We start from the raw sequence: 17,500 nt of genomic DNA on the forward strand, positions 1-17,500 counted from the left end.
ATAAATAAATAAATAAATAAATAAATAAAAAATAAATAAAAGCTTCCTCTGGTATGGGTTACGGTGACGCCAAGTACTGGTTTAGTGGTTTTACTTACGTAAAGACTATCAAATTAGTAGAAAATACTACGAAAATCACGTGCCTCCACTCCGCCCATGTTCGTTTGCAAATAGTTCAAATTCTTAAGATGTATTGGCAGAACTGAGCGCATATGGAAGGCTCTATAATCGTGGAAAAGCTCTCGGAGAAGACTTAAGAATGAAGATTTTACAGGAAATTATCGGAAGAGGGGGAGACCCCGCCACAGGTTTCTTTGTGGGAAGTTTTTCTGCGATTTCCAAAGAAAACAGATATGAAATTAGTTTTAAAAACGTGTTTTTCCATTGTTGCGGTCGTTTTGTACACCTTAAGCCCTTGGGAAAGGAATTTCATCAAAATGTTTAACGAAAGTGGTGGGGCAGTGACCCGATAACTTGGGCCCTTTCCACGGATCAGTGGTTTTCGTAGTAAAATTGCATGGAGATTTTCGCTTGTTGTAGCTCTAACAAACTGTCTTGGGGCCAGAAAATGGAATTTTTTTGCCTTTTTTACCTTTATCTAGACTTGAAGATCGGATATATCGACATTGATATGTGCGCTGCGGAGCGAGAAGAAGTTGGCGTTTGCAATAATAAGGTGGAGGCTTCCTCAGCATTCACGGTGATCAGCGGTGACTTCGGCCAATTGACAACCCGAGAAAGTTTGACAGTTGTGTCTATCGACACCACGCAGAAAGCCCTTTACACGTCAATCATTCAACCGGATAAAAACTGCACAACAGGTACCCCGTGCCTGCACGGAGGCACATGCCATAATGTTGTTCCCAAGGGGATCATTTGCAAGTGTGGACGAGAATACTTGGGACCTGAGTGTCAGAGCACTACTAGAACCTTTAAGGGTAATTCCTATTTGTGGCTTAGTAGGCTAGCTGCCTATCAACGGAGTTCGATATCATTGCAGTTTATGACTGACACTGCAAATGGTCTTCTGCTCTATCAAGGACCTTTGTACAAAGGTTGGTGGAACCTTGCCTTTTTTCTACAACAGACAGCAAGCTGTGGGTCTTAATAGCCCATGTCCGAGTTGCTGCATGCCTCGGTTTCAAAGCGAGTCCTGGTGCACAACCATTCAAATGGAAACGAGTTGCGTAATTTATGCAAATCAAACTAATTTCCCTTAGTTTTCATAGTTGAGCACCAAGACTTTCTTCAAAACCGAGACAAGCAGCAACTCAGAAATAGCCTAATACATTATTTTTTTCTATTTGTTTCCATTTTTTGGTGCGACATAGATTTATAACGAGGTTTTTTTTCTCACTCAAATAAGCTAATGCGGCGCTAATTATGGAGAGTACAAAGTGGTGAGAGTACTTCACGGATTCGATTCCCGGACTAAAACGTCATATGTGGTTTGAGTTTTTGCTAGAGAAGAAATAGCATTTTATATATTTGATTTCCGGTTATGTAATTTTAAGGGAATTAAAATTTTACGGGACTCCCCCGTAGACTGCTGCCTTGTCGTGGTGGGGAAGCTTGCGTGCCTCAGTGACCTTGAGAGCTTTACCGTCGGGGGTATCCCCCCAGTAGGTCCAACCTTGGCGGGCTGTAGAGGCCAGACTAAATGGTAGTCACTGGTCCTCCAGGTTGGGGGTTGGGCGTGCGGCTAATCCCCGCACCCTGTAAAAATTATTTGATTACGGAAACCGAAAAGATGATTGACGAGCTCATCAGGGGGTGTCGTCGGGCGACGTGTGAGGTGCCCGAGGATAGCTTTCTAAGCTGGAATTCTGGTATCACGTGTATGACATGTGGGGCAAAGCCGAAAGGATCCCCGCAACCTAATTAAGTCGCCTGGGGCTTCCCTCCTGACACCCAAAGCTACCCTGAGACTTGGGTGTTGGAACGTACGAACACTCTATCAGATAGGAAAGACGGCTAATGTCACCAGGGAATTTAGAAAATACAATCTGGAAGCAACAGGGAGTACGCCGGTATCAGCCCTTGTACGAGTGAGAAGATAGAGATGAATAGGACACCAATTGAGGACTAGTCCTAGTAACATCTCGACGACTGCACTAACGTGGGCACCTGAAGGTAAAAGGAGGCGAGGCCGGCCGAGAGAAACGTGGAGAAGAACTGTGGAGAAAGAAAGAAACCAGCTGGGATGGCATTCGTGGGGGGCTGCGGTCGCATCGGGAAATGGGTTTGATTTGCATAAAAATACGCAACTCGTTTCCATTTGAATGGTTTAGCACCAGGACTCGTTTTGAAACTGAGACATGCAGCAACTCGGAAATGGGCTATTGTACATTCAACGTCGCAATTTCTTCCAGTTCGAACTTCGCAACTTCAGCTAATAAGCCCTTTGCCGACCGAGGTTCATGACATCATAATCAAGTTGTGTGAGGGTTCAACACCATTCCAAATAGCGCTGTAGTTAAAATTTACTGAGAGAGACAAATGTAAATATTGTCGATCGATTCGCACGTACAGGGAGTTGGCGAGAACAGACTATACAATATTGAAGAACGTTATCGCCGTTAACGGGTGATTGTCTTTTACACAAAGTTTTGAAATTGATAGAGGCCAAAATATGAAGCGGCGAAAATAAAATAATTTAAAGCTATCGAAAACAACTTTGTTTACTCGCCAACGTGCCTCCCAAAGCTTCGATAAGTCATGCACTGACAAGCGATTTTGGCCGCGATACTCCAAATTTTTGCATGACCTTATCAGAATCTTATCGGCAGCCGACTTGGAGTACCATTCATTTCTCAAGTGTGTTTGATAAAGTTAGCAGAAGCACTACAACAAAAAAATTTTAAACGAACGAAATAATGTATGAAATGAATCTTATATTGAACTGCGGATATGTAATCATCAAGTGAAGCTATTATCCTCGAAGTTATGAGCGTAATTTTAGCTAAAAATTTAGGACTTTAACGGGGTTTGAACCCGTGACCTTGCGATGCCGATGACTCTAAGCAACTGAGCTATGAAGCTACTGATATCGGAAGCTGGTCATTTGTGGGTTTATTTTCCTCGTAAAAAAATAGCAATTTCAGGCATCACCATGAATTTCGAGCAAAGATCTCCACTTGTCTTTTTTTTTCCCTTCAATTGACAAACTTCTAATGTTCAATCGGGTCGAAGTTGGAAAGTTCATTTCAAAGTTCGCAATTTGTTGTTAAATTCGCTGCGGAATTGGCTACTTCGTGACCTAGTACTTTTCTACAGTGACGTGAAATCGACTGTAACTGCGATGTTCACTTTCTTTTGGAATTGGTTTGCTTTTGTTGGTTCTCTGCTCTGCTCTTAGAGGTTTTTCTCCAGGTACTCCGGTTTTCCCACCTCGTCAAAAGCCAACTTTTGACCTGACATGCTTCTGAAGCCGGCTTTACACTAGCACATAAATCTGGCACGACACTTCGAAATCTCTGTACCGTGCCGATGTTTGTCGGGCACGGCACGGTAAATGTTTCGTGTGTAAACCGAGCAAACAAAATGCATATCGGTACCGTGCCGCAATTTCAAGTGCCGTGCGGACAATTTTTGTGCGTGCGTAAAAGGGGTTTGAGATTCTTGTGATTTTATTTCAGTTTATTTACACTCTCCCCAGTTAGTGGAGCGCTTTTGCTCGAGTAGATAAGCTTGAGGCTTAAAAACAAGATTTTTCTTATTACCACTGAGTAAAATTGTTCAGGCAAAATAAACATGTCGCCTCTGCAATGTTCACCGCCTTAATTTTGCAACAGAAGGAAAAAAGAGTTCAAATTGAGTTAAGCCTTACTCTTGCTTGTTACGATTCTACTTCAGCTGCGTAATTAAAAATTGTCACGATTAAAGGGGACGCTGTCTCGCTTTTTTTAGTAACACCTGAAAATCCAACGGACTTTGCTCGGCTTATGGCAGCCACAAAAGTGACAACACTGATTCCCTTATATTTCATTGACTGTTTTTTTAATGCACGGATATCTGTCATGGATGACAAAGGGACAGTTGCATGTACCTCTATGTCTCCAGTAAGGATAAAGCATAAGCCCTAAACAATCTTTTTGAATCTGTATTTGTGGATGATGACGGTATTCTACCTGAAATTGGTTTACCTAATCCGCCAATTCCAAATCTGTCATTTCATGTAAATGGTGTCAAGAAGCAAATTTTCAATTTGAATCCAAACAAAGCATGTGGCCCGGATAACCTGTCACCTCGTATACTGAAGTTATTTGCTGATGAATTGTCTCCTGTACTCATCTTTCTTTTCCAACAAAGTTACGATTTCGGCAGACTACCTGATGACTGGTCAAAGGCCTTGGTTACACCAGTATATAAGAAGGGTGGCAAGCAAGATCCAAAAAATTACAGGCCCATTTCTTTGACTTGCATATACTGCAAGATTATGGAGCACATAGTACTTAGCCACGTCCACAAGCACCTGTTCACAAATAGCATCCTTTGTAAACACCAACATGGCTTTAGGTCCAGTCTGTCTTGTGCAACGCAACTGGTCTCAGCCATTCACGAGTGGGCTTCCATTCTTAACATCAAGGGTCAAGCTAAGTTATCCAATTGGATTTCAGCAAGGCCTTCGACAAAGTATCCCATTCAAAGCTCTTACATAAGTTAAGTCACTATGGTATTCAAGGTCAAACCAAAGTGTCAGTGTAAATGGTGTGCACTCTACCCCGTGCAAGGTTATTTCAGGTGTTCCACAAGGGTCTGTCTTAGGCCCCACGCTTTTCTTGATGTATATAAATGACATCGTGGGTGACATCAAGTCAAATATTAGACTCTTTGCTGACGACACCGTTATGTACCGACAGGTTGTATCGCCTGCGGATCATCTTATCCTTCAAAAAGACCTTGCGACAGACTAACTTCATGGGCCTGTCTTTGGCAGATGGAGTTTAACCTGAAGAAATGCTACCACATTTCCTTGACCAACAAGCGAGCCGTTGTCATGCTACCATATTACATGCATGGTCAGGTCTTGGAACATGTAACCTCCTATGATTATCTGGGTGTTAGATTAACGAGCAAGTTAACGACCAAGTTAAATTGGAAAGAACACTGTGATGAAACTTCCAACAAAGCCAATAGGTCTCTTGGGCTGGTCAAACGGACTTTAAAACTGTGTACGCCTGAAGTCAAGGAAAGAGCCTACAAAGCACTTATTCGACCTTTACTAGAATATGCAAGTGCTGCCTGGAATCCACACACAAACAGGAACACTGAAACTATCGAAAAGTCCAGCGGCGGGCTGCTCGTTTCGTCGCGGATGGTTACAAGAGATCTACAAACTCACAAGATCTTGTAAATTAACTTGGTTGGGACTCTATAAAATAAAACACAATCTCATAGATCTTGAATTCCCATCTTCTATCCAACCAGCTCCTAGATCAAGGATCCAACATGCTATGCTCCAGCCCTACTCAAGTGTTTTAGCGCACAGTTATTCTCCGTTTGTACGAGCTGTTCGGGTATGGAACAAACTGTCAACTCAAACAGTCCAAGCTAAGAACATTACTTCTTTTAGGCCATTAGCCATGTGGGACATTCAGAACATGAAGACCCCGAACCACCTGAAAAGACTTTGAACTATTTACATTTACTGTTTCTTTTAGACTTTATATATTTATTGTTGATTATTATTATTATTATTATTATTATTATTATTATTATTATTATTATTATTATTATTATTATTATTATTATTATTATCTAATTCGTTATTTTATATCTCCCAGTGTTAGCCCAGCTACGTATTTGGGAGTATAAGTTCCAAGCTCCAAACGTCGGGAAACGTGTTGTAAGTCGTATAAAGTCGATGAAACATATAACTGGCTGACCCTTTTGTTCTAGACTGATTCAATTAAATCGTGTAAGAGGTTATGTAGAAAAGATTTGAAAGTCATCAAGGTGTTCAAAGATAAGTTCATGGAATAATTGAACAGAAATCATCGTATACAAACGCCATGACAGAGTTCAATAAAAAAAAAAAATACGTTTTGCTTGTACCTGAGGCGTTAAGTCGATTGCGTCTCTGAACCAACTTAATACGGAGTCATGCCTTAAATCTTTCCTCCCTGAAATGAGCAGCCTGCGTTGCTAAACCGCACACCGCCAGCAACACACTTGCGGATCGTGCAGAGCCTTTGTTTTTGTTCACCAAGTTAAACTCATTATTTGTGGTGTTCTCTTGGCAATCGTTGTCACTCACCCTTTGTGCTCCCTACCTCGGGTCGCTTTGGCCACTCTCGCTCTGACCCCTGTCTCTAGAGGACCTGAAGTCAACTCTACCACGCTTTTTAAAAAGAGAACTGATTGCATTCTGCAAGTCGGATTTTCTCTTAAGTTTAAAGGACCTCTATGATTCAGATTATTAAAGAGGAGTGCCTGAAATTTATCTCGATAGCTCAATGCACTACCACTATATACAAAAGCACTTAATACGCCTTTTGCCTTACTGAACATCAATAGCAAAACAAGTTAAAAGAATGCTGCCCTGATTTAAGTATCAATGAATGCAGCTTCAAAAAGTTGCTATTCGCGTTTTAGTTTTAACCTGTCGTCCCCGCGCGACGTTAAACTCTTTCTGCCAGAAGATTTTCATTATCCCGTTAATTGGTCCACTTTTATTTCGTTCTTATCAACATTAGGCGCAAACAATGGTCTCTCAGATTTGATAGCGTTGTATTTGGTTGACGGATATGCCAAGCTTGTGATCGACCTGGGACCACACCCAAACGCACCACTGGAACTCTATATGAATAAGGGAGACCGTCTTGATGACAAAACGTGGCACACGGTTGAAGTCATCCGAGAACGCAAGGTACGTCACTGACGTGGTGTTTTCGTGTTGTTGCCTAAGTTAGTTCCGTTTGCTAATGTTCTATTGCAAACAAAAGAAAAACGTTTTCATGGAGAAATTACATGAAAATATCACTTATTTGAACTGAGTATTACATGAAACGAAATGCTTCCGTGAAGCATACACTGAGTTGGCTGTGGTACGTGTTACAGAAAATCAGAAGGCACTGAATTGTGTGGTATTGAACTACAGCATTCCATTCTCTGAAGAATAATAAATAAAAGAGAAGCGAGAAACATTGGCTTCTGGGCTGACATGTTGATAATTTTCAAGTTTCCTCACAACTTCTTTTCACCAAAAGTTTAAGCGTGCCCTCTGAGCATCTGTCAGCTTTGAAAAACCGAAGTCCACTGAAGTTTATTCCTGTCTGGCGGGGTTAGTATTTGAATGGGAGACCAAAACAATATACCCCAATATACAGAAGCATCGGACCAAAAATACTGTTAACGCTAACAAATGCGAACTCAGCAAGGTACAGATTTTGTTAGCTTGCTTTATGCAAAACAAGAACATCATTCTAAAAGATTAATCTACGCAAAAGTAGGTTCTGGAGGTAATCTTGAGAGTGGAAATCAAGGTTATGCGGCAGACGGCAAATACAAACTCACGATTTAATGAAATTATAAACATACCAGAAAGACGCTAACCTCATTTTGACAAGAAAATGCTTTACTATTGCCATAAAAACTATCCAACATGATGAATTCATAAAGGCCACCTTTTCCAGCGAATAATTTTTTGAAACAAACAACATATTTGCTATTAGAGGCAAAACCCCCTTCTATTTCATTACGTACGCAATATTGCAACAAACTAAATTTTAGGATCAAACCGTTTACATGAAGAACCTTTTCCTTGAATAATGAAGCACAAATACACGACAAGCTTTCTTTCAAATAATTCTTGTCTGTCACATTTCCAATTTTTTTTTTTTTTTTTACCTGAAGACTGTGCAGATTTGATGACAGATCCACGTATAAAGGTGTTCGATTCGTTCTCTGTCTTTGTTGAACCCATAAGTTACCAGAGAATTTTCCATTTGGTTTCAAAAATATTATTTTAGAAATACAGCTCACTTTGATTTCGGCTCGACGGGCGACAGATTGTTGTCGAAGTCCATTACTCGTCGCTTTTGAGATTCCAGATGTTGGTTTTTCACCGCCTGCCTAGTTTATCGAACTGACTTTCCATTATTGAGCTCCATAAGGGTATATTTTGTTTAATGATCCACTAAAACGAAATTCGCGTTACATGACTTTCGACGCCATTGCAGGCTAATTTAATGATTCTACTGTGTCCACCAGATAAATCTACGCAGTTCCACTACCCTCTCGATCCTAAGAAAATACGCGCAGAAGGCTCTATGCACCACTTACCAGGGAAGTGACAGGCAAGACTTTTACCAACACGGAAAATTAAAAAACTAAAACAAATAAAACAAAAAACAAACAAACTAAACGCAGACCTCGACTGGGTTTGCCATACTGGCAACCCAGTAAAAATACGCGCAGAAGGCTCTATGCACAAAGACACCACTTACCAGGGAAGTGACAGGCAAGACTTTTAGCAACACGGAAAAAAAAAAAACTAAAACAAATAAAACAAATAAAACAAACAAACTAAAGGAAGACCCCGACTGTGTTTGCCATACTGGCAACCCAGTAAAAATACGCGCAGAAGGCTCTATGCACAAAGACACCACTTACCAGGGAAGTGACAGGCAAGACTTTTAGCAACACGGAAAAAAAAAAAAACTAAAAAAAATAAAACAAATAAAACAAACAAACTAAACGCAGACCTCGACTGTGTTTGCCATACTGTCAACCCAGTAAAAATACGCGCAGAAGGCTCTATGCACAAAGACACCACTTACCAGGGGAGTGATAGGCAAGACTTTTAGCAACACGGAAAAAAAAATATAAAATAAATAAAACAAACAAATCCCACTAACATTCCGACTGGGATTGCCATACAGGCAACCTAATAATGATTTTTGTGGGAATTATCATCGCTGGTAGCGACTTGCAGTTGCTAAGAAGCCAGAGCAAAATCCAAAGTTTGAACGCGACTCGAGCCCGTAGAGAATGGGGCCGAGTGATTAAAGGCACGTGTATAGCTACCAGAATTTCCAGATGTTCGGTTGAACACAAAACGTCCTTTACTAACCAGCACCGAACCACGTTGAAATCGTCGAATAAGGATAAGTGGCAACTGTTGACGTCTTGGCGGGTTCACCTTGTAAGCACAGAGAGGTCTGTTGCGATTAGTCCCAGTAGTTACTGCGTCTCAGCTTCAATCGTTTAGGAAAGTGTTCTATGGAGAACGACTGTTGTCTACGCATCCTTGATTGAACTGATTGAGGTGAGCAAAAATCTCTAGAGAACAGAGATCAGAATAACCTTTAAAGTCATCGCCATCATGTCGGCGATTTAAGTAAAGGAAACTAATGTGACAGGCATTTTTTTGCACTAACATCGCGCCGAGGACGTTACGGCTATAAAGTTGTTTGTAGTATGAGCTCAGTTAGTTGAGCATCGGAGGTCAAAAAAAATCAAAAACGCCGTCCGGACCAACACTCAGATCCTTTAACAACTGAGGAGAAAGTGCTGCCTTTGTAATGACATCTGCAAATGGTTAGATTCTCTGGTTTTCGCGGATAAGGTTGAGAAATCGTAGGCCCCGTCTCACAACCTACTATTATAGCGTCCTTCGCAGACATTCTTTAGCTCGTCGCGCAATCTCTCTTCCCCAACGAAGGTGGAAAGATTGCGTGACGAGTCACAATGCTACTCACAACGCTGTGTGACGTAAAAGACCACACACTATTCGCAAAGGGTGGGGCCGAGTTCCCGGTGTTTTGGTCCGTCCTCTTTGGTATAGTTAGAGGGCTGCAATTTAGAAAAATATAAAAGGTCAATTGTCTCCCTCCCTCTAAATAAAATTATCGTATCTTGTCATATACCTAGACTTTCGCTCAACGAAACGAGCACTTTGATTGGTTGATTCTTGGTCACGCGGCCCTGATCAAATTCTAATGTGTCCCGACAGGGATACAATTCCGCAGTTTTTGCCCGCTCCGGATGTTTTGCTTCGATTGTTGTAGGAAACAGTCTAAATATATAATGTCTGGTCCCTCTGGAAACTAATTAGTTTTGTTTTCTCTCGAGTCCTGATCTTTCCCTCGACTTCGTCTCGGGAAACATGAGGACTCTCGGGAAAACAAAACTAACTGTTTCCCTCGGGACCATACATTAAGAGTATAGTGTTGACTCGAAATCTTAGTGGACAATGTGTCACACAACATTCTATACAAATTACGTTACGAGGGCAGATAACGTAATGCACAGGAGAGCTCACAGGTACTCTGATTTTGTTCTGCAGAAAGTTGTGTTGAGAATTGACAAATGCTCCTACTCTAAAATTGTGGAAGATTGTGGTCAAATTGAAGAGGACAGGACTTCATGTGAAATCGAAGGCGAAATCTGGGGCTCATCCGTGTAAGTATATTAATTTACACCTCTGTTTTGTCTCTAGTGTGGTTTTGTTGTATAGTGCACGAACTGTCAATACATTGATGAAGTTTACTGGACTCTTTTTGAGAGTTGCTTGCCGGGCTCTGGAATTAATCACTTTCTTTCGACACGAGAGTGAAAGAAACAGTCATCATTAAATTTCTTTGTGTGTAGCAAACATTGTGCCATTTTTTCTTTAAAACAAGGCTGACTCATTTTTTGACTCAGACTCGTTTTCAAATCGACGACGGTTACGAAATCTTATGCAAACGAGTTTTCATAAATATGAAAAGTAAAGCTGATTATTTTTTTCAAGATTCGCTTGAATTCGGAAATGCCTTTTCCTTTCTCACTTTTGATGTCCTGTAAAAGATGAAATTCAGAGCACTTTGTGATGACATCTTGGGAATAACATTAATAATAAATAATAATAATAATAATAATAATAATAACAATGATAATAATTAATAATAATGATAATAATAATAGTAATATTAATATTAATAATAATAACTCTTGAAAGCGAGAGCTTTCGCCACAATGGACGGACCCAGGCCTTCCACCTGCTCGGCCGTGGGACAAGTGCGGTACGTTTTGATATCGTAGCGTTACCATACGCGTGACACGAAGAGAAAAGCTCAAACTCGGTGTCTCAGTGTCTTTCAATTCTTCACCTTGTGTCCTTTCTTTCGATGGCAGCTACTTGAACGGCTTCGGTCCTCTTCAAATTGGTGGCGTGGAGAACGTGATTAACGACCTAAAGATCAACTTCACTGGTTTCAAAGGTTGCATTCGAAACATTTACGACGATGGAAAGATGTACGATTTGTTTAACCCATTGAAAAAAATCAATACGGAATTAGGTGGTTTTGGTGGAGCCAATTGCGACAAAAGTAAGTTTACAAGCCGGCAGCTTATGCTGCTTAGAAAGGAAAGACTTCAAGGACATAAGCCTCTTGATGTAATTACTCCTTTCCCGAGTAAATTTATTTTTAAAAACGTTAGGTTTTTCCAGCGAAAAGAATCCTATTTCCCTTGACGCTGAGATAGCTATGATTTGATTGGCTTTTGCAACAGTTGCCGCGCAGATTTTTCCACGGAGGCGTTCTGAAAATAAATCTACTCGGGTAGGGTTGACTAGCGTTTATTGTAAAAATCGAAACAAGGAAACGCACTGAATATGAGCAAGTTAAGTGGCAGTCCCGCTAAAAGCGGTCCACCGGTTTTCGCAACCAAAATTGTTTTCCTTCATTTTGTGCCCATCAAAAGGGTTTGATACACATGTCTTAAAACTGAGATAATTATTTCATAACTATCTATTTTGCGTCGCTACCCCACAAAATTCAATTTGGGTTCGCCCGCCGTCGCTGACGGCGATGAAAAGGGTAAATTCCAGGAGTTTTGAGCAGCGCGCTACGTGTACAAAACTAAAGCTTACCGAATTTTATTTTGATAAAAGTTACAAGATACATTCACTGTGTTTACTGACAAAATATGGAAACTTTTTCAGAAATGTCAAGTTTTCAAGCGTGGTCAGAAGACACCCTCCTCTCCTGCCTGTGTTCACATACAAATAATTAACCAAATGAAAGCCAAAAAATTTCGAAAGTTTGGTCTAAACTGAGGTTAAAAAGTATACGACACTGAAGTTTGTGCCTTAATTCACCATCCTATTTCTTCAAACCGATCTTCCCGACTTCCACGCAACGTCAGCTTGAAATCACCCAAATCTATGTGTTTACACAAATTAACATTATCAACGCTCGTGTCAAAGTCCATTTGTATTTCTCTCTCTTTTTTCTTATACGGATCAGATTTTGCTGCAGACGTCCACAAAAGTTGAGCATAGCCTCCTTTAATAATTGTGTGTATGTATAAATGCAGTGTTACTATAAATCATTGCGCCAACTTGACCTGTCTTCAGTTGGCGTGACACTCAAAACGTAGGCAATACGCTTGGCAGGAGTCTTTTCCATACAACATTTCGTGCATGCAATGCAGTTGTAGACGTATGGTATCGCTGGGAGAAGAAAAGAATGTCGACAATTCTCCCTTTGGTAAATGTAAATATTCTGTGCTTGAAGCTTCTGGGAGGACCACACGAATGCGTACAGAATATATTCAGCTCTAGTTTGAAACAACAACAACAAAATAAACGAACACCCACCATGTTTGAAAAGTGCGTTCACCTATTTTAAGATACTTTCTTTTTCAACATTGAAACTTTTCATCGCATTACGGTCCATAACGTTCGTGAGCTACTATACGGTATAAAAATCAGCTCACTTCGTTTCTGTGAGGGTGTAACTAAGATTAGCTGTTGTTGGTGGTGGCGTGGCGGGGGGGATGTGCTGGGGCAGGTGGCAGGGCTGGGGCTGGACAAATTAAAAGAGAATCGTCTAGTAGGAAAACGAGGCTCCAACATTAAAAATCTTACCAATATTAAGTCAGCAAGTCTCAAGGAACGGTATTTAACAGGTTAAAAAAGAGAGAATGTAACGCATTAGTGACCCAAAAGGAAAAAAAAGGTTGTAGGTTAACAAGGTCAATGGGATTGCTTTTCGATTGAATTTGCACTAGATTCCTGCATTCCTTTCTCACGGGGAGATATATTTTCAATACTTGTGGAAAAAGAGAAAGGAAAATTGGATTAAAGGGAGTGAAAAACAAAAAGGACGATGTCGAAAACGGGAGATGGAAAAGAAAAAAAGGGAACTGGGATAGGGTAAAGTTAATCATAAATGGTGAGAATTGAACACGATGATGAGATATGGGAACTGCACAAGAAAATTGACAACGGAAATCGGAAAGGGAATTGGACACTGAAAGTGAAAGCGAATGTTGGATAAGGAGATGGAGAGCCTTTAATTGGAAGGAATAATTGAGAAATGAAGGTAATACAATTTAGGTTTGGTGGAAATTAAAAATGGTGGGAAGTTCACAAAATAAGATGAGAATCGAGAGTCTTAAATCCGAATTAGAAGTTGCAGTCCGGCATTCGTAGATCTGTTTCCGGTTTCTCGTTTCTCTTTTGAATTAGAAGAAGATATTTCATCGCTCACGTGTTCGGCACAAAAATGGCCGTTTGCTTTGCTGAAGGCAAGGATAGAAGTGGGTGTGGCGATTTTAAAGGGGTGAGTACTTTAACACCTCTTCATGAATTCAGAGGCAACGTTTCTGCCCTTTTGAAGCGTTCTCATCTTTCCAACGAAAACCTGTTGAATGCGAGTTGATTTTTTGTTTCGCGCTGGCCACTTCGGCCTTTGTGAAGATAAAGTCAAAGAAATGTTTGTGTGCCCGAAGCATCGAAGAAGTCTGGGGAATTACTGGAACTGCACAAAAAGGTCTTGTCAGTATCCTGAGCACTAGGGAAAACGAGAGGCAACGAAAGGGGACCGTGTGTTCAATGTGAGATTGGCTCGGGATGTTTTTGAAGTTTTCGGAATTTCAGTTCCAATCGGGTCACGTGAGTATTATATAAATTTTGATTACTTTGGATGTTATATCATGTAATGTAATGAGCTAAGAGGTCTATAACAGGATTGCGTCTGTGTGCCATTTCACCTTGTAAGTTTGAAGTTTGTGGATGTGTTACAGCCTTAACTGAAATGCTATCAACGTAATCTTTTTTTCGAAGAGACTTGAAGATTATGTAAACACGGACACGAACACGTATTTCAAGATTTGATTATTTGACATTCCATAAATCGTAAGCAACAATCTAGCCAGTAAGATAATAAGACAAAACTATTTGCAGTTAATATTGCTCCTCAAGTTTGATTCACAGTTTGACTTACAATATAAGAAAATGCCTCGCATTTGAAATTTGAAACCATTTTTCATCATATGATAGATTTAATTAATGCGTACAATATAATTTATTATCAAATAGAGCGTTGGTCATGAAGCATACAGGAATCACTTTTCCGTGCGTTTTTTTTTTTTTTCAGCCATCTGTAATAGCTGTAGCAAATCGCACAGTAGTAGATTGAAGACTGAATGGCTCTGGTTGAGGACACCAAAAAGAGATAGAGGAAAGGAAAAAGGAAAGGAAAGGAACTTTATTTAAGTGTCTAGTCGTTCTAGCGCTGGAGCGCTAATTAGAGACACTGTAAACTGAAATGAACAATGAAAGCACGTGGATGAAGACAAAGATCCCAGTGATAGACCAGAGTTGTCAAGGTAGTCAATGTTCACGAGCCAAGATTCTATTTGAACATGCAGAAAGACAAGCTTTAAATGCTACTGGCAAAAATTTGCCAGTATGTCCCATGAGCAAATTATCTTCAGTGCCGTGCGCAAGCCCCCTCCCAGCCTGGCCCCTTGTGAGGAACATTTTCAAGTTTGGGAGTACCAGATTGAGTGCTTGGATTATTACTAACTTGAATATTATTGACTTTAATATTTACCTGCTTTGTGTTGTACAGGAAAGCAAAAGGGGAGGTAATTTCCGCAGAGATCCTCTTTGGACACCCGGGCAATGGCGTGAAAGGCCTGAAAGCTCGTCAGGGGATGACTCGTCAGGTGAGAAAGCCGAGCACGATGTGATAAAGGACTACAATGAGGCGATGACAAAAATTGCATCACCCACTGGCGGAAAGGTGAAGCCTCTTACATTCAGGCTTACTACTGAGTGGGATAAAGCTACGTCAAACGAAAAAGCTTCCTGTTTGGATCAAATAGACGAAGGATGTCGTGCTCTGTACAAGGTCATCGCCCCAAAAGGCAGTGAAAAAAGTTACTGCAAGCCTATCAGGAATCGAAAACAGACGTTTGCTCAAATATTAAAGAATTAACGGCCTTAATTGCTGCTTACAAACAAGCACCAACAAGGAGTTTAAAAGCCCAGATTTTAAGCATATATGCACTGTGTTATTCATGGGAATGGACGTGTGGAAATTTGTTGATGACCTCACCATGTTAGAAGTCGTCCAGAAAGGCCTCCCAAGTCATATTCAAGAAGCTGTTGACTCACTTTCCAGGCAATCCTTGTTGCACGACTTTCAACTAAACGAGATCAAGTGCAAAGAGCTTAGAATATGTTTTTGTAAGACAAGCCCTACTCTGGACCCAGTCAAAGTGAATGGGCGTCCCCTCGAAGTTGTATCCAGCGCAAAAATCCTTGGATTGAATGTAAGCGACGACCTCAAGTGGAATGTATACATTGCAGAACTGGTCAAGAAAGCATCTTCACACTTGTTTAGCCCCAAGCAACTCAAACGTTCGGCTGTTGCCCCTAGTGAACGTATTCTTTTCTACGTTACTTGCATCAGATCAATACTTGAATATGCATGTCCAGTCTTCCACCGGGCGCTGCCATCGTACCTTAGTGACGACCTAGAGAGACTGCAAAAGCGTGCTATGAAATTAATATATCCTTACTCTCATACACTGCGGCTCTTAAAGAGTCTGGCCTGTCAACGCTTTATTAAAAGAAGAGAAGCCATTTCATCGAAGACCTTCGCTACAATCAAAGAAGACAAATCTCACAAACTTCATGAGCTACTTCATAAAAACACCACTGGACGATATAGCCTTAGGAACAATAGACTTTTCAATCTTCTTAAGTGTAAGACTGAACGTTGCAAGTCAAGTTTTATAATCAGCCATATTTTTAGCCAATAGATTTTAAATGGGGAGACGTGGGTTAAATTGATAAATTCTAATTTTAACTTTTTTTCTTTTAAAATTGATTCTATGTTGTAACTATCCAACTATTCAGCAAGATTCCTCAAGACAATGCACGAGCCGTTTGAAAAACTGAGCATCCGACAAATAAAGAAAGCTAGGGCACACGCCAAGAATGTTGGAGTGGGCTTCAACGTCGATAAAGTGCCTCAACATCGAGTCCGAATGGACTTGGTGAAGCTTGGTCACTTTCTGTCGTTTGTGGACCAGCCGCATTTCTATCAAGACGTGGCCTATGGAACGAGGACTTTAAGACTTGACTCCGGTGAACGGCTTGTCATGCCCAATGTCGTCAGAATTGTTGGAAGGTCGACAATGATTGAACAGTATTTTAAATACTGCAGCGAAGAAGGTTTTGCCCCACTAGGAAGATCAACCCTGTACAGAATTTTACAAGTCAGAGAAGCCTCTCAAAGAAAGTTCCTCCAAGGAATGATAACATCGCAGCAGCTAGGGCTGAGGGATTTAATACTATCCACAAGATAGTGGATGAATTGAAAGATTGCAGCGCTAGTGCAAATTGGTGCGAGGAAATTCGTCAGAAGCTGAAAAATGGTAAGCGCTACCTTAAGACAGAGTATAGGATGCACTGTGAAGAAGATGGGAGTCCTTGTCCAGAGCACTGTACATATTTTGCTCTCAGCGACCCCCAGAACACCGAGTTTCAGGGAATTTGTGCGCACGAGCATGAAGTTCGCTGTGCGAATTGCGAAAACTTGAAATTTGTGATACAAGAAATCTCAAATGAAATTGAGTCGCCTTTAAATTTTAGCAGCGAGGATCAGAAAGAAGACCTTCAACATGACCATAAGCTGGCCAAAGAAATGATATTTCAGTGGAAGTCCCATCTTATTAGAGCTGAAAACCAAGAGAGAGCGAAACAAAACGAGTGAAACAGCCTCAAAACTAATTCTGCACTTGTTGTAATGGACTGGGCCATGCAGTTCCTCCAACTCAAATACAGAGAAAAACAGTCTGAGTGGTTCGGGAAGAGAGGGATAAATTGGCATGCTAGTTGCGTCATCGCCAGGAATGCCGAAGACAATAACTTGGAGATTGCGTCCCATGTTCACTTATTTGACAGTTGTGCCCAAGACTGGTTCCCAGTTTGTGCAATACTTGAACACCTTCTGGGTATCATCAAAGAGAACAAGGCGAGCATAAACCAGGACTTCCTTCGAGCTAATGGCGCAGGTTGTTACAACAACAAAAATCTAATTGCGGCTGTCTATGACGTCGGTTCTCGAGTTGAAATCAAAGTAATGAGGTGAGGAGGAACATTAGTCAATATGAGCACTGCGCTCAGTGAAAGCTATCATATCCATACAGCCCCGTGAAGGCGGAAGTAATTTTAGGCTTCGTGTTTTAATTACTTCTGTTAGTAATTTTA

General features: G+C 40.8%; 1 protein-coding gene across 2 annotated transcripts in view; it reads left to right on the forward strand.

Annotated features, from left to right (window-relative positions):
* Positions 1 to 17,500, forward strand: part of LOC138018714 (protocadherin-like protein) — a 242,109-nt gene that overhangs the window by 44,028 nt on the left and 180,581 nt on the right. For both annotated transcript variants that reach the window (XM_068865398.1, XM_068865397.1), the window contains exons 10-13: positions 603 to 1,055; positions 6,699 to 6,871; positions 10,292 to 10,407; positions 11,122 to 11,315. In XM_068865398.1, the coding sequence (XP_068721499.1) occupies positions 603 to 1,055; positions 6,699 to 6,871; positions 10,292 to 10,407; positions 11,122 to 11,315 (936 nt within the window). The remainder of the gene's footprint in view (positions 1 to 602; positions 1,056 to 6,698; positions 6,872 to 10,291; positions 10,408 to 11,121; positions 11,316 to 17,500) is intronic.

Source organism: Montipora capricornis, chromosome 10, assembly GCF_036669925.1.
Source record: "Montipora capricornis isolate CH-2021 chromosome 10, ASM3666992v2, whole genome shotgun sequence".
NCBI lineage: Eukaryota > Metazoa > Cnidaria > Anthozoa > Scleractinia > Acroporidae > Montipora > Montipora capricornis.